The 25,931-nt window shown below is 42.0% G+C and overlaps 1 protein-coding gene across 2 annotated transcripts in view; it reads right to left on the reverse strand.

Annotated features, from left to right (window-relative positions):
- Window positions 1-458: 458 nt before the first annotated feature.
- Window positions 459-25,931, reverse strand: part of MAN2B2 (mannosidase alpha class 2B member 2) — a 43,446-nt gene continuing 17,973 nt past the window's right edge. For both annotated transcript variants that reach the window (XM_006258907.4, XM_059721559.1), the window contains exons 7-19: window positions 25,574-25,772; window positions 20,987-21,177; window positions 19,881-20,067; window positions 14,739-14,872; window positions 12,165-12,421; window positions 9,902-10,093; window positions 7,766-8,018; window positions 7,571-7,681; window positions 7,263-7,455; window positions 4,937-5,080; window positions 4,460-4,572; window positions 3,046-3,163; window positions 459-700 (exon numbers count right to left, since the gene is read on the reverse strand). In XM_006258907.4, the coding sequence (XP_006258969.2) occupies window positions 609-700; window positions 3,046-3,163; window positions 4,460-4,572; window positions 4,937-5,080; window positions 7,263-7,455; window positions 7,571-7,681; window positions 7,766-8,018; window positions 9,902-10,093; window positions 12,165-12,421; window positions 14,739-14,872; window positions 19,881-20,067; window positions 20,987-21,177; window positions 25,574-25,772 (2,184 nt within the window). In that variant the 3' untranslated portion in view covers window positions 459-608. The remainder of the gene's footprint in view (window positions 701-3,045; window positions 3,164-4,459; window positions 4,573-4,936; window positions 5,081-7,262; window positions 7,456-7,570; window positions 7,682-7,765; window positions 8,019-9,901; window positions 10,094-12,164; window positions 12,422-14,738; window positions 14,873-19,880; window positions 20,068-20,986; window positions 21,178-25,573; window positions 25,773-25,931) is intronic.

Consider the following 25,931-nt stretch of genomic DNA (forward strand, 5'->3'; position numbering starts at 1 on the left):
GCTGTTTATAGTATAAATAATAAATAAACTTTCTCTTCTAGGTCTTTCCTACTGGCCTCTTTCATAGGTGAGATCTTGTTTTTTCCAATAAATTCTATGCCTCTACTTTGTCATCATTTTTCCAGGTACAGATCAGTTCAACTGTTTGTCTAACTGATATCTTCCTGAGATGTCTGAGATTTCCACTCAAGGGAAACACAATTCAAAACGGATCCTAAAACTGGGAGTGATTAGTGATGTTGTGGAGTATTGTACTTTCAGAAACAGCCTCTTTACAAACTATGGTTTGATCTAACTTGTTTGTATGGCATTGGCATGGGCATAGGCAAGGCAAGCATTTCCCACTGTGTCTATTTTTAAGCTCGATATTTTTAATTTAAAGAAAAAGAGCACATGACAAATAGCTTACCTAAAAAAGTAAGATATCATTTCCTATAAGCAAATAAATCCAGAACTAGTTTTGATAATTTAACATTTTACAGTTTATTACACAATAATTATTCCTTCTGTTTGTGGCACTAGGGGAGAAGTTCTCAAAATTGTCACTTCAGATCTTAAAAAAAAATCATAGCAAATTATTAGGTGGGACAGGAGCACACAACAAGCTTTCAGTGATCTTTAAAGTATACAAAAAAGGTCCTGATTTCCTTTGGGTGTATAGTTACAGTAACATTTTCTGCAATCTTGGTATTGAAGAATCCTATAAAATATAGAAATGCAGATAAATTTATTAACAAAAGATTTATTTTAGTTAAATACAAATAATATTTTTCCATCTCACCGTTCTTCAATCAACCACCCCTCAGATATGGTTTGCCTAGATACAGTTTTTCAGAGTAAGGTGCATGCCTGTTGCAGCTGCAAGGTGCATACCTTCACAATTTTAAAATATACTTTCAACAATCTACCTCTTCTGACTTATGGTGGTACCAATCATTGTCTAATGTCATGCTCAAGATGCAAAAAAGTACATGTCTTTTACTGCTTCCAGTTGTCTAACCAGCCTTGAATTGTTTGTTCTTTAATCTTCAGCCTTACTGCTGCTTGCTTAACTTTATGTACAGTTTTCCACCACCCTCATAAAAATACCATTATGTTATTTTTCATACGAGAGGCCATTTTGAGAGCTTCTAGGCCACCAGAGAGAAAAATCCAATGTTTCATCTTCCAAGTTATGGTTTTGACCTAATTTTTCACCCAGCAGTTTACTTATGTAAAAGCAAAAATTTGATTTTTTTCAAGATAATTCAGTCAGTGTTGCAGCCCAGATTACAACTATGTGGATACAAAACTCAATGGTCCCTTGAGTCTGTAGTTTCAGGATTTATATTTTAGTCATCTCTATTAAAAACTACTGTAAAAAGGAAATGTGTACACTGACCAAAGTCTGGAATCTTACTATGATGAGTGTCACAGACATACTTTAATGAATACAAAGGGAAGAGACATTTTTAACATCAAGGACATTCAGGGCAGAACCATCTTCACTGTAAAGTGGTTAGCACTCCAGGCTGAACAACTGTGTTAGCCAGGTCCCGGTCTGAATACACCTTACTTTGTCCTTCCTCATGTGAGTCAGTAAGACCTTTGGGGGCATGTTCCAAGGCTCTGTGCCCTGTAGGAAGCTTAGCAGCTCTGCAACTCTTTCAAGGGCCTTTTACAAGCACTTTAGGAGTGGATCCAGAGGAGTGCAGTGGTGCAGTCACATCCCCGTTTTGATTCTTGCTCCACCCAAAGTTCAAAACCATCTGCCTTCAGTGGCAGCACTATTTGTATACAGGCAGCAGCAAGGGAGTCAATTCACTTCATGGCTTATTATAATCAACTTGATTCCTTCCAAATTCTTCATTTCACAAGGTTAATGACCCCTTCTCCTTTTTAACGGCTTTTAAATGGTTCCACTAATCAAGCTATTTTTTTTTCTGCAATTCTGCTGTCTGTTAGCTGCTCCTGATGGTATAGCTCCTGTTCCACAGCTCTGCAGACTGTTTTTAGCCTTAGCTAGAAACATTAACTCAGGTGTGGAAATAACTTTCAGTGAAGCATTGGATGCACTGTCAAGATGCTCAAGAAGGTTCAATTTTGTTTTATGAATCTGAAAGACATTTACATTTTATTCTAATGACTACAGGACTAATGAAACATCTTTTGAGTATTTTTGCCTAGCTAGTTGTGTTTTTATATATAACATGGCAAATTAATGCGCATCCAATAAAGTTATATTTATTTTTGCTTCAAACTTGAACTGAATAGGCCCCTAGTCTATTAGTAAAATTTCTAGATTGTCTTTAACAGGAGAAAAATGTATGTTGTGTTATATGTGATGATGCACCACTTTATCTGCACCCTCCTTTTCAAAATCCTAGATCTGCCCCTGGAGAACCTGTCTGTCCTTCTGACAAACTGTAGAAAAGCAGCTGAGGACTATCATTTATCAGTTTAGTCTGTGTGTACCTTGCAAAAGAAGGCATGCTTCCTGCTTGAGTCTGAGTGGGACCTTTATAGCCTCACCTGTGCCAGCTGGCCCATGTTGGAAGCATTGCAAAATTCAAGAGAGGACAAGCATGAAAACAGAAGGCAAGTTAGGGGCAACGCCTGTATTATTTACATTCAAAATCCTGTAACCTATTGTGGTACTGCCTTTCACTCCACTTGGGTCAAGAAGAGGTCTACCAGGAAGCTCAAGTTAGCATAACTTGGCATCTACTTGCACAACTAATCTTTGTCGCAGTATGTAGCTGCTCTTACTCAAGCTACAGTCACACAGGGAAGAGTTGACTTAGTTGACTCTGATCCCAGTTATTTCAAAATAGTCCCTATGTAGATATGCTTTTCCCTTGAGTATTAGTGTTTGGAGGCTGTGTTGGAACCCAGCCTGGTTATACAGACCAGAGCTGACAAAAAGAATTGTAAATCTTTCACTTGGATCTGCTGGATAAGATAGCATGCTAACTTTCGATATTTGATTACAATATCAGCCCATACCCATCCTTTTCAGCAGCTCAGACCATAAAGAAAGGAAACAAAACCTGGCTTCTAACTAACCTTGGCTTAGATGCTGTGCTGTTTTCCACTTCCATCGATTCAAAGCATTGATATCCCAGGTTCCTGTAAGTGATCGTTCCTCTACCAGTACCACGGTTCCCAATCCCTTCAGCAGAGCCTAGGAATGAAGAAACCCAAATATACCCATTAAACTTCACTCATAGGACTCTACACCATCACTCTTCCCTATAGCAGTGGTGACGCATAGGGGATGCAAGGGGGTGCACGTGTACCCCGAGAGCGCGGGTGCACCCCCTCACCAGCCGTGCTCCCTGCTTAGGTGATAGGCAGCAGGGGCAAGCAGAAGCACTGGTGCCTCCCCCGCGAGCACCAGGGCCGCTTCCCAGTAGGTGAGTTCTGCCATGGGGGGACCTCCTCTGGTCGGTGAGATTGGTCACAGGGGGACCCCTCCCGGTTGCTGACTGGTCGGGGGGGACACATGCCCTTCCTGACTAAGGTGGCATCAGTCACCATGCCCTTTATTTCAAAGCGCTACTGGAGAGAAGTAAGATTTTGATCCGTAGTATCAAGAAGTTTAACATACTGCAAACTTATTGGCCAAAGCAGTGTACTCTAAAAGCTGCCACCGATTATTCAACACAAACAGATCCCACTTTATGTCACTAGGAGCAAAGACATTTGTTTTTGCCCATAAGAAGGGCAGATTCTTTCTTTGAGCCAAAATACCATGTTTCTAGACACGCCTGATGCTGTGGTCACAAATGTGCGCTGTATTATATCAACATTAACTCTAAACTAACAAGTTCAGGTCCTGGGAGCAATCAAGCCATAACAGCATGGAGCTTAGCATGGGCTGACAGCAAGCAAAGCTCTCATTTCAGTGTTATACCCTGCCCCTGTCCTCGCTGTGAGCATTTCTGGGATCACAATCAAAATGTTTTATTAAAAAATGATTACTCTGTTGCCTGCCAGTACATGAAAGGTTGAAATAATCAAACAAGGGGACTCAAAAGTGACCAGACAATGTGTTGCCAAATGCACAAAAAATAACTCAGGAAAAAGTAGAGAACAATATGCATTTCCTTCAATCCCTTTTAGACTTAGTATGTTTAGACAAGACTACATGAAAAGAAATTGTAAAAAGAAAGTATCATAGCAAACATTAAATGAATCTGAATGCAACGGATGCAGTCTTACAAATATTTGTGCATGTTTCCCTGCTGTAGGTTTATTTGTGGTCGTGGCTACTGAGGAACAGAACAGAGCAGAAAAAAAATGAACTCAAACCTAAGGAGGAGACAGATTTTGTCACTGATGTTAACAGAAGTATTATTAGACTCTGTGCCTACATAATATCTAATGAAATAAGAGCAGGAAGGTAAAGCTTGATAACAAGATTCCTCTGCAGAAAAGACAGACTAAATTGCAGTTGGGCAGAAGGGATTAATTTTACCTTCAGATTCACTGTTGCAGGCTGAGACAGCATTGGATCTTCTCCTACTTCATATAGATGCCTGATTCTCAGAAGGACACGACTGAAATCTGCAGCCTCTTCCTTATGATTGCCTTTAAAAGAAAGAAAATACATTTTAAAAACTTAATTTGACCTTTAATTATAAAGCTCAGGGTTTATGCTGCAAGTTTCCTCTCATGACTTGTGTTGAGATTTCAAGATTTTCAAAAGGCACAAAGAGCAGGGAAGTGCCCAGTTCTGAATATGCTCCACTACCCCATCAACCCTTTGAGGCTGTATCTTACTGCATATCTGTGTATTATTTAAGCAAAGAGGTTCCTGAGTCCATATGATACTGTAATATGAATAATAGTAATAGTCACAAAGTAAAGGAGGAAAAGAAAACCAGCATGTTAAGATGTGAGAATCTGAGTGATCTCAATCTATACATGGCACATCACCTATCACCAAACCTACCCTTGTGAATATTCTGGAGCTGCTCAGTGTGGTTGGAGCTGTATGTCCAACCAGGAATGCTTAGAGTTTGGAGGTGAAGGTTAGGTGGGAGGACCACAGGATCACTCTGGACAGGAGAAGGTTGTCTATGCAGCTTTGGTTCACCTGCGGAACAGGAAATCTAAAAAAACCATCATACAAAACTTGGTTTTGTCAACAAAAAAGGAACAGGTGCTGGCTATAGGTCATGCACTGCCTGAAGAGAAGAAGAAAGTGTGTTCTCTCTTTGTTTTGGAAACCCAGGAGCAAATAAGACACCACTTCCGTGGAGATTTAAAGATAAAGCATAACTAATTGCTCTGAAAGTGGCCCAGTGACATAGGTTCCTCCAAATCTTGCTGCTGTTATTCTACTACATGGCTTTAGTTATCTTTTAAAGACAGAATAAGCCAGGATTCAGAAGTGTTCACAGTTAGACACAGAGGCCAAGGTTGCCAAAGGATGCCTCAAGTTTATCACTTTGTGCCAACTGGGTTACTACATTATTGAGTCACGCCTTGTATAACCTAGAGTTAAACTCCAAACTCTGCAGAGGGATGCACCCAACTATGTGATCGTTATAGCCAGTTTAAAACCAGAGACTTTAAAGTCAATAGCCTTTAATACACAGGCGACTGGTGCCTCCAGAATCTGGGGAGAAGCCAGATTGCCAACGAGGGGCGGAGGGGGTCCCCCCAGGAGCTGATTGCCGACTGTGGGGGGGGCAGGGGGAAGCCCCAGCAGCCAATTGCCGAGCCAGTGGTGAAACCGTAAGTGCAATTCTGGTTTCATTGCTGGCACTTCCAGGGGGTGCACGGCTGATCTCAGGGGGTGCATGTGCACCCCTATGTGTCACCAGTGCTTTAATATCATGATTTTCAAAACCGCGTCACTCAGGGCTTATTTACATGGGGAGGTAACTGTGCAGTAAACCAAACTGAAAGTAGAGGTGCACCAATACACCAGTCCATATTGAATTGGCACCGATAAAAGGAAAATTGACATTATCAATAATTGGTTTTTTTGGCTGATGTGGCTGATAATGTCGCTGACAGATGTTGTGTGCATGGGCACAGCCACAGCATGCATGCAGCTAGGACTGTAGCCTGGCAGCCTGGAGAGCAGTGTCGAGCTGGTATATAAGTTTGTGGCGGAAAGGGCCGTGGGGGGAAGGGGGAGGAAAGGATGCGAAGGCAGCAGATCAAGGCCTCTGCAGTGAGGAAGGGAGTGAGGCTGGGGCAGGCACTGCCCAGCCAGGGCAGGGCACAGGTTGGACCTGCAAAGGGGATGCTCCATGCTGCTGTGCACACCCAGAGGGAAGCATGTGGGGCACGTGCCCCCCGGATCTGTGTGGGGGGAAAGGGTGGGCTGCCCGCTGAAGGCTGGCCTGGCACAGGGCTCTTCCCAGTGTTGGGGTTCAGCCAGGGCTGTGCTCGGGGTGATCAGTGGCGGTGCTGGGAGGGGAGGCTATGGAGGAAGGGGGCTACAGCCACCCCAAAATTCACTATAGTCCCCTCGAACCCCTCTTCCCAGCACCACCACTGCCTGCCCCAAGTGCAGCCCCAGCCCAATCCCCTGCTGGAAAGAGCCAAGTGCTGCCTCTGGCCCCAGCCTGCAGCAACAGCCTGCCCTCACCCCGCACAGATCCAGGGGGTACATGGCCCCTATGCTTCCCTGGGGGTGCATGCAGCAGCAGGAGCCCCCCCGACATGCCCCCTGGAAGAGCTGCTCGCGGCTCTGTCCCTGCCCCACCCGGGCAATACCTGCACCTGCCCCAGCCTCCCTCTTTCCATCCCCGTGGGGACGCTGATCTCCCCCCCATGCCCCTTTCCTCCTCCCCCCCACCCCTTCCCTGCAACTGACTTACCAGCTGGGCTGCATATCGGCAGTTGGATTGGTATCGGCCACTATGGCTTGTTAATAACTGGCCATCAGTATTGGCCCAAAAAATCTTTATTGGCGCATCCCTAATTGTGAGTTGACACTACACTGGTTATTCTGCACTAAATGTGCATGGATACTCTTAGGTATGTACTAGAAGCGAAGCCATTTATTGTATTTTGAAAGTGGGTGAGCCCTGTCATACAACAGGCGCTCTTAGTGCACATGAAATGTGTCCCCAGACGGGTGGAGAGCAAAGTAACTTGTGTACTACAAAATCACATTCCAGCTCATAGCGCATTAACATTCATCTGTAAAAAAGCCCTTACAAGGCTTAAATGCAGACTCAGAAGCGAAAAAATTACACAAAAGAATGCAAAAGGATTATATATAAATTTAAAAAATACCATTACATGAAATTAATTACCCATTAAGTTTCCAAACATAACAACTGGTCTGTGCTCTAAAGCCACTGCGCCTGTATGAGAGAGAACATTGGTAACATCCTTAGCTCCTAAAATGAGCCAAAACACTGGATGCACCACTGAGGTGTCATTCAAGGTGAGATTGTAATTCAGATCCCACTCAAAGTTGTTCCATAGTCTCCTATGAAGCATCACCTGTATTCAAAAGACAAACGTAAGAACAGTAATCAGTTGTAATACTTACCATGTATCATCAGCAGCCATAAAATTATCTTGGCTGTAGAAAAAGAGAAAAATATTCATCTTTTACCTCCACTTGCCCATTTTCCTGACTTGAGACGCCATGTGCTCTTTCTGCAAGCAGCGTCAGTCTTGTGTAGCCATCCTCGATGTAGGCTGTCTGTACCAGGGGATAATAGTTCTGAAAGAAGACCACATTAATTTCATATAATGTAATAGAGAATGAATGTGACACACACATGATTTCGGATTATGGCTCTTTTACCCGTGCCACAGTATTATTCATGTAGGCCTTGTATTGTCTCTTCTGGATCTGATACCCATTGTCATCAGTATGAAGCATTTGCTTAGTGTTTAAGTTTGTGCTTGTCCGTAGGATTGCCTCACGATTTAGTTCCAAAGACCCAACTCTGTGTTCTTGCTCTATCCTATGGCAAAGCAGCTTTCCATCATAGCTTTTTGGTACATGATACAGCCTGGTGTATATTGCATATTTGTGATCCTGAGCAGTAATATTGCTACAAAAGAAGAGGGAAGATACTTGAAGTTAAACAAATAAAACAGTTCATCATATCAGAACTTAATCACTAATAAACTTGCAGCGTATTCATTCACATTAATGTCTCAGCATTTTGTCTGCTGTGTGTAACTAGTGACATTATTTTATCTGTGTCAGTAACAGAATTTAGGGAAGATATACTGAACTTTTACACAAGGGTCATAAAAGTTAATCATTTTACTAAATATTAAATGCATACCTATTTTTCTGTTATGGCATCTTAATGTATTAGTGCCTATTGGTGCACCTCTAAACAGAAGGTTGGTCTCTTCCTTTCATGCTTATTCATGTAAGGACACACTAGAGTAGAGATTTACAGGGGCAAGTCTAGAGTGGGTGCAGTGGTGCAGCTGTCCCCACTTTCTGACCATGCTGCAGGAACAGCAGCTGGAGACTTAAGTCCTGAAGAAGGTAAACATTCCCCCCTTCTTTTCCCCTCCCATTCCACCTGCGGTGCCGTCTCCAGTGTCCCAAAAGTGAGGAGAGCTTCTGTTTCCTCCAGGTGGGCTGTGTGTGGGCTGGGATCAGCCTGGGACTGCAGAAGCAGCAATGGCAGCTGGTGGGAGCATTTCCCCTTCCTGCCTGCTCCCCTGTGGATGTTCCCTGCCAACCTGGGGAGAAGGCATGGGGAGGGGGGCCGTGCCCGCCTATGAGTGTTGCCGCTGCCATGGTCCCATGAGAGCAGCTCAGCTGAAGTGGGACAGGAACACCTCTTGCCCCTGGGACAGTGTAAACACCTGCAGCAGCAGGCAGGGGAGGGAGTAAGGGGAAGGGAGGGGACAGTGAGGGAAGGGGACATGCCTCTGAGCATAGAGGGGGAGGGAGAGGAGGAATTTCTTATCTTCCTTGGGACTTAAGTCCTCAGATGCTTCTCCTGTGGCATGGACTGCCTGCCCCAGTGTGGGAAGGAGTCTGGGAACAGGGCATGCAGCCACCATTGCAGCACTGGTTGCTGCAACTACAACCCACTTTGCAAAATCCTGGATCCATTTCTGGAGATTAATATTACTACAGAGTAACCCAAACCTTTTAAATACAAAGTACTGATCAGATGGAGGGTCTGTCTTACCCTGCAATTGATTAATGAAGTCAAATATTGAAAGTGGCAATAATACATTTACATTCAGGAAAATATATGTGGTTTTACATGTCATTTTCCTTACCTAGGGAATGTTCATTTTGGTATACATATTCTATTTTGCATTTTCTGGGTGTACTGTAGTTTGAAATTATCTTTAATAGCACCAGTTATCATCCTTATGCAATGCAACTTAATTTAAAATGAAGAGTTTAATAAAACAAATTAAATACAAAAAATAAATAAAATAAAGGTAGCAGACTGTATATTACCTTAAATAGCAAAAAAAGGTGACTAGTTTTTTAGGCTGTCAATAGAGTCCTGATTGTTGCATTAGATTCAATTCAATTTCTTTGCCATTAATTAGTTCTCTTGTTCCACCATGCAGAGTTCGCTAATTATAGACAAGTGAAAATTGAACCTACCTGCAACACTTCTGTTTTCAGAACTAATTTTTTCTGTTTAGTGCAAACCGTTTTAAACCACAGTTTGCATCAAGATGTGTGAAAACAATATCTCAGCTCCATGTTAAAAACAAACAATTACCAAATCTACAATATTTTTCTTTCAATGTACACTGAGATGCACAACTAAATTAAACACAATATCAATATCTTTTTACCAGCTGTTTGCTAAACAAAATCCACTAAGAAGCCAAACTACATATGTGGTTTGCCATTTAGAATGGACAGAATAGAATTACTTCCACATGTGGAAAGAGGAATGAATATTTTGATGAGGATAAATCACACTTCCTCCTTTACCTGTAAAAATATTGCCTTATTTCTGTCACTAGGTTTCCTGAAACAACTTCTAGTCCCACTGCTTTTGATACTTGAACAGCTGCTCCATCTGTGCTAAATATGTAGTTGTCTGAAATAGGTCCCTTCTTCACATCTCCATTCACATGATATTCAAGGAACTCCTGGGTTACCTGGATAGTCTGGTTAGTCTCCCTGTAAATCCCAAAAGGAAAAAAACAAAAATGTGATTTTCATAGTAGATGCCTATTTTTATGCGCAAGCTACAGAACTGTATAATTAATATGAAAGGGGATCAGGAGACAAGGACAGTTAGGATAGAAAGTGCCACCCACCAAAGGTTTACCAGCTTATCACTCAATATAAAAGAATTATAAAAGAACTATTGGCCTCCTAACCATTCCATGTAATTCCCTAAATCATTGATATTTTTAGCAAATCAAAATATTCCTTAGATTTTACAATGTCCCTTTTAGGCTTCAATAACAGCAGGAATTACCTAAAAACATGGGATTAAAAGTTCTTCATGGCATGAAAAATGTCAATGCATGAAAAATGTAAGATATTTGGTACAAAGACTAGAGCAAGATCAATTAACTTTACAGCTACATAAATGAACATGAACCAGATCTTCATGTGCAACCCAAGTAACAAGAGTGTAAGTGGTAAAAGGCAGCAGCTTTTTAGAGACCCAAGTCTAGGACCAACTCTGCTGTTCCCTTCTTTTACCAGAATAGTAAAGAGCTATGCTGCTTTTCAGCTTTCCTCTCATTCTCACCAGTTGCTCAATTTGTAAAAAGTGGTAATAGTTATCGATAGAGTCTTTAGAGGAGAGTTGTAAGGATTAATTACTCTGCGATTATAAAACATTATGAAAGCATCTTATGATTGTCAATTCTATGTAAAGTATTTATTGTCTTACCAAAGCATTAGTAATTCTGCTATTCTCAATGAAAACAACGCCCAGTAAATTTGGTTCAAGTGGAAAATGGTACTTTACTGAGCTTATACGTCCCAAGATCTGTCTGTAAAAGGAGGAACTGTGGAAATCTAGTTTAAGCAGAAGAGATATGGAAGGAAACAGTCCTTCTCACCCTTCCAGAACATACCTCCTTGTATTCAACATCCTTGCATAAAATCCAACCAACCCCTTCCCGTAAAAGGGTTCATAATGAGAAAGGGTGCCCCTGTGTACCAGAGGCTGGAGCCTACTCCTTGCAACATACCATCAGGGGATGGAGAAATATTATAACTCAGAAAAAGGAAGAAGGCAGTTCAGATGTAATATCAATTTATAGACACTGTATGTATAGCCATTCCTGTGTCAAAGCACCAGGAAAATCTTCAACTGTAAAGACATTAATATTTCATTACCATTACAATACCATACCATACCACAGGCTTGAATTACAACTCTCGTATCTGTGAGCATGTATTCTTCAAATTTCTAAGGAGGGAATCTGACTCCAGCTTTTGATTTATCTCCATACAGAGCAATAAAAATGTAGACATGGACTCTGAACTCCCTCAGTGTTCAGATCTCATGCTTTGGTTCAGGACCATCTCTAATCTGTAATATTAAGTATATAGTACACACATTAATTGACTGATTCTCCCAAAACCCATGTGAGGGAGACGACTGTCAAATAAGAAAACTTATGTGAATGAGATCCCAATTTATTACTCAGATGAATGTGTAGTTTTGAATATTATGGTAGAAATCAGTAAAGTCCACAGAGCTGTGGTGAGTAAAACCCACTGAGAATCTGGACTTGCAAACCTACAGATGCAGCTTGTACTTTTGGTGAGTTTTCCTGATTTCATACAAGTAGAAAGAATGTCAGTTTCTTCTCAAGAAATCCTCTTGAAGTTCTTATACCCTACCAGTTGTAGAATACAGTAATTACTGAGGAGGAGGAAAGATCCTGGTTATTGCTGTCATTTAAGATTCTATAGACTCACTGCAGACCCAAAATGTATGTTTTATATACACATTAGTTCTTTTAAAGTTTATACATTATAAAACTATATTATACACATTATATTGTTAACAATATTGCATTAAGCAAGAATAAGACCATTCATTAGTTCACATCATAAATTAAGCAGAATGGATAAGACATTTTTAAATTGCAAAACAGTTAGTGGTTAACCACGAGATATAAGTAATTATAATTCAATGCATGATTTGGATTTACTTTTAAAGAAGACATTTACCCAGCCCAGATTTCTATAAGAACAACAGTGTAAATCCTGACGGGCTTACCTGTCTGTAATGCTGTGCATTAGATTAGTATCTTGGTCCCACATCACCTGATAGCAGTTATTAAGTACAGAAAGCAGCTGCTTACTCTGGTGTTGACCATAGTTTATTACTTTTGGTCTATACTTAATTGATTTTGCAACAAATGCTAATCCGTTGTCAGCTGAGATTTTAACACTGTATCTTCGGTAGCTCAGTCCACTTATCGTGACAAGAATATACAGATCATAGGTAGAATGGGCTTCTGTAGAGTTATGGATCTGCAAGTTAACATATACAACAGCACTCCATTACCAATGACATGAATGATAGATAACTAATATGTTCAGGCTTGTAAATCCTCAGTTAAAGAAAATTTGCTACTCATTTTAAATGAGAAATCCAAATATGCATATCATTAAATTTGGGAACTGCTGTGTTCTTTTGCGGTGTTTTTATGTGTGGGCAGTTACTGAGCAACAGCAATTTAAGGTTAACTTTGGGGAGGGAGCAGGGTTCAAATTACACTCCAACTCTTGCGGAGGGTCTGCGGCGATGGCAGACTTGAAGCAAACGTATAAAAGCTGGTTAATGACAGCAAAATGACTGAGAGGAAACTGTATAGGCCCTTCAAAGTCATAGTTTGAACTAGCCTTGTTCATTACTTTCTTCTTGGTTTTCAACTGGAAATCATATTCAGATGCTTCTAATAATATAATCAGGAGAAAACATGGAGTCACAGAAAAGAACAGTGTGAAACATCCTGACCCCAGATTTGGTCAGATGTACTTTTAAGAGACCTGCTTCTACACATTCAAATTAAAGATGGATAGAAACCAGCTACAGAGGTGTTACACATTTTCAAGCACTAACTTAAAAACCGGTTGGTTCTTTTTATATAGTCATTTTTATTGTGTGGCTGGTTTACATTTATTGCATGATTCACCAGTTAATTGTGTACTATATTTAACATAGCAGGGGCCTTAAGACACAATCCCAGCAAGTTTTCACTCCTTCAGGGGTGCCTTTCAGCCCCAAGCCCTTCTCTGCATCTTTGCTTGACCATTAAGAACAGACTGAGATGCTTTGAAGTTCACCTCCTTGACCTATGCCACCTCAGATGTATCTGTCCCACCTAGGTCTTGTTACCTGTTAGTAGAGGGGATTTTATTAACTAGAAAAGTCATGCCCTTGTCTGATCATGTGCTCAGAAATTACAGATTTCACCCCTTCCTTAGAAGAGGCCTGACTATATGATCAAATGCTCTGAAGTCACACTTATCACTGATAGAAAGGATTTATTATAAAAATAAGGGTAGCCATAAGAAATTAGCAAACATATTTTGAGATACAGGAAAAAATAAAAGAATAGACAAATAAAAGGAAATATCAGAACGATCATTTTACCTTATCCTTGCATCTTATCCCTAAGAATACAGCTCCTTCTCAGCTCAGACAGGTTAGAAAGCAGCAGCTGCCTCTGACCTTCTTGTCATGGCTTCCTGCAACTGCTCCCATCAACCAGAACACAGGCTATTCAAAACACCTTATGCCCAGGAAAGTTTAGATAAAGACTTGTTCCCATGGCAAAGCTTAAGCACCATTTCTTATTCTGGTTACATTTATATACATTATCCATTGGATTTTTGGGGAGCCCATTGTATACATATAACTTCCTGCCTGCCAAGAGCGTATTTGTTTACCAGACCAGAAACTTTTCCTGATCTAATTATGACCTGGAGAAAATTTATATCTTTTCACACATATCCTAAGGACACCGTCTCTCACTTATTTCCTGACTGTACGAAACGTCCTTCCCTGAATATCCTGTTCCCTAGTGTTATTCTTGCTACAGAGCTCTCTACATAAAATGTAAATTCTGTACTGTCTGGAAGGGCCTGGCTCCCCTGCCTCAGACCACTGGCCATTAAGCAAACTGCTGTCTAATACTAATTCTCAGAGACTACTTCTCTTAGCCATTTAGGCTTTGAGTTAAGGGGCCCAGGCATGAAAGTCATTGTTCAAGAAGTAAGACCTAAAAATCATTATCACATTATGCAGTTCTGGGCCTAATATAACATATAAGAAATGCATGTATATCAAATACTACAATGCAAATTAACATAGGGATGATAAGGCTAAATACAGCTTGAGGCTATTTGTAGAGACTACACATGCTGTATCAGTAAAAGAAATTAAAGAAAACATTTGGGACATCCCATGAACACCTCAAAATATCGTGGGTTCATAATAAACAGAAAAAAGGAAAATAACCCAATTTCTTATTTTATTCACTATTCAAGCAAGAGATTTGGTAATACTGTCCTGCATGCTTGGATAGTATTTTCTCCTGTTCCCTTAATATCCACAATATTTCAAAATCCAGTTTGGGGAAAGCACGTGAGAGGGATAAACATAGTTTCTAGATAGGATTCTAGATTCCCATAGACAAATGGAGTAACCACAGTTCAATCATGTTCTTGTTTCCACTGCACTGAAGAAGCTAACAGGAACTCTTGAGAAAGGGAATCCACAAGGACTAACTGTTCTGCACATTACAAACAGAAATGCAATAGTATTAACACGACTGTGTAATACCTGTGCTGGTACAGAATGTCCCAGGTCATCATACACACTAACTGCAGAGTAGCTCACAGGAATAGTGACAAAAGTAGTGATGTTCCATGCCAGTGGATTATAGACAAAAATATATTGTTCAATGTTTCTTGTACCTTTCCACAGATACACAAGATAAACATAAAGACAATATAAGACAACCAATGGGGATACACAGTTATAGATTTAAAAAGTGATTTGTTAAAAGTGTGGAATGATTCTCTCTTGAAAAGCAAGCTATATATTGAAATCATTTTACAAGGCTTCAATATAAAAATATACCCCCAGAGAAAAGTACTGCAGTTAAACTGAAGACTTATTTTTAAAATACTGTATAAAATTATTTGTTTTCTATGTATAAACTACATGGGCAGAACTACTGTCTAGAAAAACATACATGAACTGAATGGAATTTTCAACATGCTACACTGATGATACAAATCCTCCACCACTTACTATCATACATAGAAGATCCTGATTCATTATCCCATAAACAATGTGCAAGCTTCTACCCAGTAATTTGGATTCCTACTGTCCAGTCATGAGTTTCATTCAAGAAAAAAGGAGGGTCTCCAAAATAAAGGTGCTTTTCCCATAAAAATTATTAAAGGAACTCTATATTCTCTCTGGAATAAACAGATTTCTAGGAAACTTAGATGAGATCTTATATATCCTGGCAATAAATGATAAGAAAAATCTCTGCTGAAGTTCACTCACTACTGCATATATTGGACTGTTATCTGGCTAAAATTGTTATTTAAGCACCCAGTCTTGAAATCCACACTGGAAGGGACCTCAGGAGGTCATCTAGTCCAACCCCCTCCTCAAAGCAAGACCATCCCCAACTAGATCATCCCAGTCAAAGCTTTGTCGAGCTGGGTCTTAAAAACCTCCAAGGAGGGAGAGTCCACAACCTCTCTGGGTAACCCGTTCCAGTGCTTTACTACCCTCCCAGGGGGAAAATTCTTCCTCATATCTAACCTAAACTTCCTTTGTTGCAACTTGAGACTATTGCTCCTTGTTCTGTCTGACCCCAGCAATCTTTCCTGCCCAGAGCAGGGGGGGCTGGACTTGATGATCTCATGAGGTCTCTTCCAGCCCAAAACTTCTGTGAATCTGTCGCCACTGACAACAGTCTAGCTTCACCCTCTTTTGAACCCATCATCAGGTAGCTGAAAGCTGTGATTAAATCCCCTCTCAGTCTTCTCTTCTCTAGACTAAATAAGCCCAGTTTCCTCAGCCTCTCCCTATAAGTCATGTGCTCTAAGCTCCTCACCATCTTTGTTGCCCTCTGCTGGACCCTCCAATTTGTTCACATCATTTCTGTAGTGGAGGGTCCAAAATTGAACATAGTACTCCAGATGTGACCTCAACAGTGCTGAGTAGAGGGGAATAATCACTTCCCTTGACCTACTGGCAACACACTTACCAATGCAGCCCAGTATGCCATTAGCCTTCTTGGTAACAAGGGAACACTGCTGGCTTATATTCATCTTATTGTCCACTGTAACCCCCAGGTCCTTTTCTGCGGAGCTGCTGCTCAGTCAGTCAGCCCCCAGCCTATAGCAGTACATGGAATTCTTCTGTCTTTAAGTGTGGGACCTTGCACTTGTCCTTGTTGAACATCATGAGATTCTTTTTGGCTTAATCCTCCAGTTTACCTAGGTCATTTTGAACCCTAGCCCGACTCTCCAGCATACTTACTACTCCCACAACTTGGTGTCATCTGCAAATTTGATGAGGGTGCACTACATGCCATCTTCCGGATCACTGATGAAGACATTAAACAAAACCGGCACCAGGACTGACCCCTGGGGCACTCCACCTGATACCAGCTGCCAGCTAGACATGGAGCCATTGATTGTTACCCTCTCAGCCCAATGCTTAGAGGGTTTTCTATCCACCTTTCTATTCCCCTTGAAGTCCATTCGTCCAGGCCATGCTTCTTTAGCTTGCCTACAAGAATGTTGTGGAAGACCGTATCAAAAAGCCTGCTAAAATCAAGGTATACCACATTCACTGGTCTCCCTGCATCCACAGAGCCAGTCAACTCATCACAAAAGGCAATTGGGTTGGTCAGGCATGCTGACTGTTCTTAATCACCTTCTTCTCCTCCAAGTGCTTAGAAATAGATTCCTTGAGGATCTGCTCCATGATTTTTCCAGGGACTAAGGTGAGGCTGACTGATCTGTAGTTCCCTGGGTCCTCCTCCTTCTGTTTCTTAAATATGTTTCTTAAAAACTATGTTTGCCATATTCCAATAATCCAGGACCTCTCCTGATCACCATTAGTTTTCAAAGATGATAGCCAATGGCTTTGCAATCACATCAGCCAACTCCCTTGGCACCCTTGGGTGCATCCCATCCAGCTGGACTTGAATATGTCCAGCTTTTCTAAATAGTCCCTAACCTGTTCTTTCACCACTGTTGGCTTCTCACTTCTTCCCCAAACTGTGCTGCCAGGTGCAGTAGTCTGGTTGCTTTTCTGCATCCTCTACCACAAGGTTGCCTCCACCATTCAGTAAGGGACCCACACTTTCTCTGATCTTCCTCTTGTTACTGACATACTTGTAGAAAACCTTCTTGTTACTCTTCACATCACTTCTCAGCTGCAATTCCAATAGTGCGTTGGTCTTCCTGACTTCATCCCTTCATGCCTGGGACGAATACTCTTATACTCCTCCCTGTTTGTCCAAGTTTCCACTTCTTATAGGCTTCCTTTTTGTGATTTAGTTTACTGAATAGTTCCCTTCTAAGCCAAGCTGGTCTTTTGCCATACCTGCTAGTCTTTCTGCATATCAGGATGGTTTGTTGCTGCACTTGCAGTAAGACTTACTTAAAGTACACCCAGCTCTCCTAGACTCCTCTTTCCCTCATTCTGGCTTCCAAGGGGATTTTGCCCATGAGTTCCCTGAATTACTCAAAGTCTACTTTTCTGAAGTCCAGGGTCCTTATTCTGCTGCTCTCCATCCTTCCTTTCCTCTGTCCTTCCTTCCTGAACTCAATCGTCCTGTGGTCGCTGCTGCCCAATTTGCTATCCACTGCTACATTCCCCACCAATTCTTCCCTGTTTGTGAGCAGCAGGTCAGGGAGAGCATGGCCCCTAGTTGGCCTCTCCAACACTTGCACCAGGAAGTTGTCCCCAGCACTCTCCAAAAAACTTCCTGGATTGCTTGTGCACTACTGTGTTGCCCTCCCAGCAGATGTCAGGGTGACTGAAGTCTCTCATGAGAAACAGGGCCGGTGATCAGGAAACTTCCGCTAGCTGTTTGAAGAAGGCCTCATCTTTCACTTCCTCCTGGTCTGGTGGTCTATAGCTGACACCCACCACGATATCACCCTTGTTGCTCTCTCCTCTAACTCTAACCCAGAAACTTTCAACATGCCTACCTCCAGTTTCATACTGGAGATCTGAGCAATCATACCGCTCTTTTATATAAAGTACAATTCCTCCTCCTCTTCTCCCCTGCCTGTCCGTCCTGAACAGTTTGTACCCATCCATGACAGTGCTCCAGTCATGCAAGCTCCCACCAAGTCTCCATTATTCCAATCACGTCCTAGTTCTGTGATGGTCCAAGAAATTCCAGTTCTTCCTGTTTCCCAGGTGCCGTGCATTCATGTACAGGCACCTGAGGTAACTAGTTGATTACCCTGATTTCTCAGGAAGAATGAGAACACCTCCCCTGCTGCCCCCTCCTGCTTGCTCTTCCTCCAGATCACCCACTTCCCCACTTATGTCAGGGCTTTGGTCTCCATACCCCAGTGAACCTAGTTTAAGGCTCTCCTCACTAGGTTAGTGACCCTATCTGTGAAGATGCTCTTCCCTCTCTTTGTCAAGTGGATCTCATCTCTTCCCAGCAATCCTTCTTGGAACATCATTCCGTGGCCAAAGATGTCAAAGTCCAGCTGGTGACACCACCTGTGCAGCCAGGCATTGATCTGCAGGATGTACCCGCTCCTGTCAGGCTCTTTCCCTTTACCAGAAGGATCGAAGAGAACACAACCTGACCCCTGTCCCCTTCACCCTTGCACCAGGAGCGCTGTAGTCACTTTTGATTTGCTCAGGCTCTCCCCTGGCAGTATTATTGGTACCCACATGAATGATCAGCATGGGGTAGTAGTAAGAGGGCCAGGTGAGTCTCAGTAATACATCTGTGACATCTTGGATCCGGGCAAGCAGCAGACTTCCCAAGACAAAAGGTCAGATCGGCAAATGGATCCGACAATCCTCCACAGAAGGGAGTCTCCAACCACCACCACCCATTGCTTCTTTTTGGTGGCACTTATCTTGATCCTTCCCACCTTGGGGAGTGCTGTCCTGTCCTCCTCCACCTGCTCCTCACTCTGTTCCTAGGGCTCCATAACAATTCTCCAGATGAACTGTAGGTAGAGATGAAGATCTCTTCTTGCTGCCAGATGTCACAAGCTTCCAGCTTCCACTGTCCTGTGAGTCCATGTCCTCTCCCTTCTCTAGCGCTTCTGCTGGAAGTTCTTCCTCTGCAGTCCCAGTCACTTCCAGCATCAAATCAATTAACTCCTCATAGCAGAGGATGCTTCGGGACTGCACAACCTCCTCTTGTAGCTCTTTTGCCTGTTCCCTGAGACACCACCAGGAGGCACCGCTCACACCACAGACACTCCCCAGCCTGGCCTTCACTGGAAAAAACCTGCAAGCCGCAGTCTCCACAGCGCCAAACCTGGACCTGGATGGAAGCCTCGATGGTGAGCGGTCCTGCCTGGACAGAAACCTCACAGGTGCAAGCAGAGGCTGTGGCACTGGCTCTGGCATTACCATGTCTTCTAGCCATTTCCCTGGGTCTCTTAACCTGCCTCTTCACTCTTACTGCCCTTCTTCCAAGCACACCTTCCCTAGGTAGAGCTCATATGGACTATCAGAGGGGATAGATGCCCCTATCACGATCTTTCATTTTGGGCGCTTGAAACTTCCCAGCTCACCTATCTCTTTGAGTTTGCTTGAAATCTGATGAGTCTCGCTTGGCCATGTGCCTGTTCCAAAGTGTGACTAACGATGATAAAACTTTCGCATCTCCATCTAAGCAGGAGAATTCATCACCCTTCATATTTTATATATATAAACAGGCTAGAAAGAGTTTCTTAGAAATACCTTGTTTTCCTGCATCTTTACCAGCAATGTAAGAATAGAGTTGTCCATTCTTCTCAGCACTGTGCATGTCAAAGATTATGGAAGCCATAAGCTTCTTTACATTAATCATTCCATTCATCAAGTTATTCACATACATGTCTTTCACCTTGGGGGACTCTGTGCCTGTTATACCATCATGGTGTTGAACCTTACATCAAAAAGGATTTAAAAGTTATAATGGATACTCATGTCTGGTCTTCATTTCAATTGCTATAAATAATCTCTACATGTGATCTATTAAAAAAAGGGAAGAAAAATATATTAACAACTGTATCCACGGATTTTAATTTTTTCCACACCAAATTAGTAATACATGAAACAAGATAGCTATCAAAGCCAAGATGTATTTAATATATGTCTTTTATAATATTGAAAGATGACTATAATTGCTTACAAAGAGATTTAGTGATCTGGTAGAAAAAGTGCAATTCCACAAGGAAACAGTATTTTCCTCCATCACGGACCTTTACTAACGTTCCAAATTTCCTGTCTTAATCTTCCCTCCATATTTGATTACATCCTATAATGAGGCACTACTGTCTGTAAAGGGTTAACAAGTCCTGACTGGACATATGGCCCCTGAAGACAGATATAAGGAAAGTGATGCAGACAGGAGGTCTCTCTAGCCTTCTGGCTGACCCAGTTCAGATGATCACTCAATGTTTCTGTTTTGATGATATACTTTCGTTTTGTGACCAGGTTGTGGACAAAACAATTAGCCCCGACAGAAGGGCCTTAAAGGGACTAACCCTTGGGGCTTTATTTCTTTTTCGTTGGGGAGTGCAGCTCCCCCACCAGCCAGTCAATATACCCCATACATATGATACATCCAGACATCTTGATCTGAGGGCCCAATCAGGTACTTCTAATTATACCACCAATGAAGTACAAGTGTTAGTTATGCCTACAAAATTAGGAGCTCCACTTCCCATCCCAGGCCAATATTTATAAGACTTGATTCTAACATAGGAATCATGGTCTTTAACTACAGGGGCGGGAAGTGAGGAGGGGGAGCTACCTCTGGATAAAAGCGTGATATTGTTTCTGACAACAAAGTGTAATTTTACCTCCGAGACCGCCCATCTGAGACTGCGAAGCTGCTCTAAGGCCCAAAATTTGCAAACAGAGCCTGCTGAGTATGTCTGAACATACTGCGTGAAAAATGACTCTCCAGCATAGAGAAGTGAACTTGCTCTCCGTGCAATTCCCTTCAGCGTGCTGCGGGAAGTATAAAACCCCGTCCAAGCTTGAAATGGTTCTGCAGGGAGTTCCAGAGACAGGGCACACCATGAAGTACTAAAACATTTCAGTCGTTTCCTGCTTCATTTCTGACCACTATGCTATAAAACTTCTTGCCTATTCCAACAAAAAGCAAAGGGAGGGAAAGAACATGAAGCATCAAGTGGAACAGCACCTGCAATGGTGGATTGTAAACAGACAAATGCCAATTTGAACAATTTTTTGGGGGGGTGGGGGGGAGACCTCTGCTTGCTAAAATTATGTTCCTCTGAAACTGTACAAGATGAATTCTGGATTAGCCTTGAAGCACTGTATATTTACTCAATAAAATAATTGCTTTATAATTTCCAGTAATTGTGTTATGAACCAACCATATTCTCTCGCTTAGTCAGGCAAACAAAATAAGAATTAATTACCTCAAATGGAGTGGAACGAGTGAGGGGCCCTTCCATGGTCAGGATGGTTATAACAGTACAAAATATATCAAAAGATGCCCTCAAGTGGTCAGAGGGGACCATTTCAGTGATGTGTTAGTGCTTATGCAGTTTAGTACTTCATTTGGTACATAACCAAGAAAAAAAAGTGGGTTTTTGGGGAGTTTTTTAATCTCCCAAACCTTTCACTGATTGTGCATGCTTTAACTCCTGAACTAGTGTATTATTGGTCATGAATAACTTTAAGTGTTCAAAAAACAACTGTAAAATGATCCTGAAGTGCTTTGCAAACTGCCTACATACAACAACAATGACACATTGTCATGGCTGAAGTAGAAGTCATGAGTCACACACCAAAAATTTTGGTTGAGGAACAATTCTTATTGTTTTGGGAATTGTGATGGGGTCTGTAGGATCCATGCAGAGCAGGTATGACCAGTTTTTGCACACACCAAGAGACAGATGTGGAAAACTAAGCAGATCTAGATTAGAAAAAGAAGAGACTTATCTGGGAATCAAATCTAATTTTCTAAAACATGCATCAGAACTGACACTTGGCCCACTAAGTGACTCAATGACATACTATGACATGAACAGTATATAGAATATTAATCATAAGAAGTAAAAGCCAGAATCTGCAACAGAAGAAAGTGAGCTAGATATATACTGAACAAGGGAGGCATAATAAACCCATTGGGACAGGAATTACACTACCATGTCACAGATAACTGATGACAATAAATTACAGCATGCACAGTACACTGAATGACATAGGCAGGTAAAATGTGCAAATACCAGAATATGACAGGACACAAGTGGTGAGGATTGACAATACGTGTATTAGTGAGCTGCTATATATGACGTGATGGAAGCACATGAGGATCAGTCTATATAATGATTCACAGGAAGCAATGATTCCTTTATTCATTGATTTAAAAAAAGGTTAACAGACGCACAGAAGCAAGCTAAATTTGGTCCATAATATTCTTACGTATCTATCCACTGTAAAAAGCAGCAGCTGCAGTTACATTTACATCAGAAACATTAGCAAAGCTATTGGCACCATCCCTCAGAGTAGCTATATTTGCATCCAAATGAAAGAATATTTTCCTGGGGAAAGTTGTGTAGGCACCTTGAAGCACATTTACAACTTGGAGAACTCAGAAGTTAGATATTGTCTTCTCCATTAGAAATATTGTATTCCTGCACCCGAGATGCTTTGAGCTCTCAGCAATACTCTGACAACCTGAAGAGCACCATATATAGCGCAGTTAAAGAGGATTTGTTAAGAAAAAATGTCAGAGGTACATTAGATAAGGTATTATCTACATACGGGATATATTTTGCAATGAGCTTTAGAATTTAAATAACTGCAGAATAGGTAATTCACAGTAATTGAGAAGACATTTCCTCTTCCAGTCTAAAGAACTGTATGTACAAGATGGACATTTTATGGAATAAGTGCATAGCATTCCAGGTTAATCCTATCAACTGCTGTGGCTCCTGGAGTTGCAGCAGCTACTGCTCATCCTACCATTACATCTCACACAATTATGCAAAAGTGGACCTCTAAATCCAATCCCATATCTGAGGCAGGATCATCCCTATTCAAACCACCCCATACAAATCTTTGCCTAACCTAGTACTAAAACTACACAGTCAACCCTGTCACACAACTACAAGGCATAACACCCTAACCTGCCATAGGAAACAATGGCAGCTAGTCCCTGCATTGTTACTGTAAGGGCTATTTAAAATATGCTAGAGAGGCAAGGAAGAGGGCCATGCCTCCCCACCCTGCTACAGACAAAGGCAAAATCCCGCCCCCAATCTGTACCAGTCTGACCACAAGGCAAAATTCTGTCCCGACTCCAAGCATGGCAACCCACCTGACTCTGAGAAAAGCACCTCTGCATTTTAGTCCCAGATGGAGCATTTAGTCCCAGCAGGAGCACACCTGGAAAAATCCCCATCTTTGGCTACAGCCAACATCCAAAGGCTCTGAGGAAGGCTCCCCCCAGACCCATGTAGGAGCAGAAGGGGAAAAAATTCCTTCCCAGCCATGCGTGGCAACCAGCAAAGCCCAGAAGCATGGGAAATACTCATAACAGAAAGCAGGCATAGCTACTCCTAGATCATCCCCAACCAATGCTTATCCAACCTCTTCCTGAACATCCTGAAGAATGCTGGAGAGTCCACAACTTCCCTAGGCAGTCTATTCTATTGCCTCACTGTTCACACAGTGAATATGTTTTTCCTGGTATATAATCTAAAGCTACTTTGCTGCAATTCCAAGACATTGGTTCACATTCTCTTCTCTGCAGCAAGGAAGAAAAGGTTTTCTCCCTCTTCTTTATGGCAACCCTTCTGATATTTGAAGGCTGCTATTATGTCCCCTCCTAAGTGCCTTTTCTATAAGCTAAACATGACTATTTCCTTCAACCTCTATTCCTACGGATTACTTTCCAAGCCCTTTATCATTTCTGCAGCTTGCACTTGGACCCTCAAACTCCTCCATGTCCTTTTTAAAATGTGGAGTCCAAAGCTGCACGCAATACTCTAGATCAGCCTAACTAGTGCTGAGTAGAGGCACTATCACCTCCTATGTCTTGCACCTTATACTCCTTTGATACAGCTAAAAAGTGCATTTGCTACATCACACTGCAGACTCAAACTGCCAGCCTGTAAGCAGCCCCACAGGCCAGATGACATGACTACACTCAGGATGAGGCCCATGGAGCCAGAAATTTGGTGGTGAGACAAACGGCAAGACCTAACACTGCCACCACTTGTCTACTGTCAGATTTCCAGCTCCAGGAGCCAGGTGACACCCTGGCTCTAATCTAAATTAATAAGAAACAGTTCTGACCTGCTGCTTTGTATCAGTCTTTCATCCACCACTAACACTTCTCCCACTTAACCTTGACCGGATGTTCTAAACTCTGCAGGCTTGCTCACTATTTTCTCAAATCTCTGACTTATTATCTTCAGGGAGTCTGACTAGTACACCAATCAGGTTCCAGATCAGGACAACAACAGCACATCCTCAAACCTACCCCTTCCTCAGGTGCATCTTTACTGGGCACGTCTATATGAGGCGTTTACTGCACAGTAGACTAATTAGCTGCACAGTAAAAGTCTCAGTGTCTACATGTGTGTCCCTATTAGGCTGGGTAAAGTAATTTACTCTGTATTTACAAGTACTATCCTGTTGTGGAGTAAAAAACTCTGCAGCAGTGTACATGCAGATGCTGTCCCAGCTGGCTGGGGCAAGAGGGTATTTCAGTGAGGGGGCTGCCTGCTGGCTAGCCCTGCACTGAAGCAGCCTTGTGCACTAGCCAGCCCTGCTGCAGCACGTTGAACTGAGGCAACCCTGGGCTAGCAGGCTGACCCCCCGCTTCCCCTGTTGGCCAGGGCTGCTCTGCCCCAGTTCAACATGCTGCAATCCTGCAAGCACATGCAGATGCATGCCTGAGAACAAGAAACTCCAAAATGCTTTAATAAGCATGTGTACGCAGGCCCACTGATACTCGCACAGCAACATACAAACTACAGAAACAGTGTCACATGGAAGAACGCCTGAAGTTTTCCTTAGAACTCTATGTGGTCTCATGCCCTAGTTCCTACTGCTTCAGAGAAATACCCTAACTCCCTTCCGCTTGGTGCAGCTTTCTTTTTGTTACAACCCTGAAGTGAAAGTTATAGGTTTCACCGATTCTGCTACTGAGACAACAAAAAACCCCCAAAAAACAAAAAGAAAGCTCTAATGACCTATTATACTATTACTCAGAAATGTTTCCCAATGTCTTTTTTCTCTTCAACAAAAGTTTTTAGACATGGGGCTTTCACAAGTGTTGAATTGTTGTGAATTTCTAAAGGTGAGAAGTAAATTAAAGTCCATGCCATAAATATAAAACCATAAATATATATGCAGATGAGAGAAAGCACACAGAACATATAAAATAACATATTGTAATGTACCTGTTGAATATGGAAGAAAGTCTTGATCATTTATAATGTCCCATGTGAAGTTTCTGCTATGCACTGCCTGGAAGTAATCATTAACAGTGGCATACTGGACAGTCACTCCAAATTCATCAGCATGCTTATTAATATAATCTAGTAATGGATCCATGTTGGTGTATTGAACTGATGCATTAAAGAATTGTTTGTCACAGCCCTGAAATTTAGAGAATAAAACAACTAGGTCACTTCTAGTCATTTTTTAACTTCCACATAAAAGCTACTTAGCAATGTTTTTGCAATAAAGTTCTTAACCTCTAAAGGAGGAAAGCATGGTCATGGAGGTAGGCTCTGTGTCCATCAGCGCTAAACATGT

Source organism: Alligator mississippiensis, chromosome 2, assembly GCF_030867095.1.
Source record: "Alligator mississippiensis isolate rAllMis1 chromosome 2, rAllMis1, whole genome shotgun sequence".
NCBI lineage: Eukaryota > Metazoa > Chordata > Crocodylia > Alligatoridae > Alligator > Alligator mississippiensis.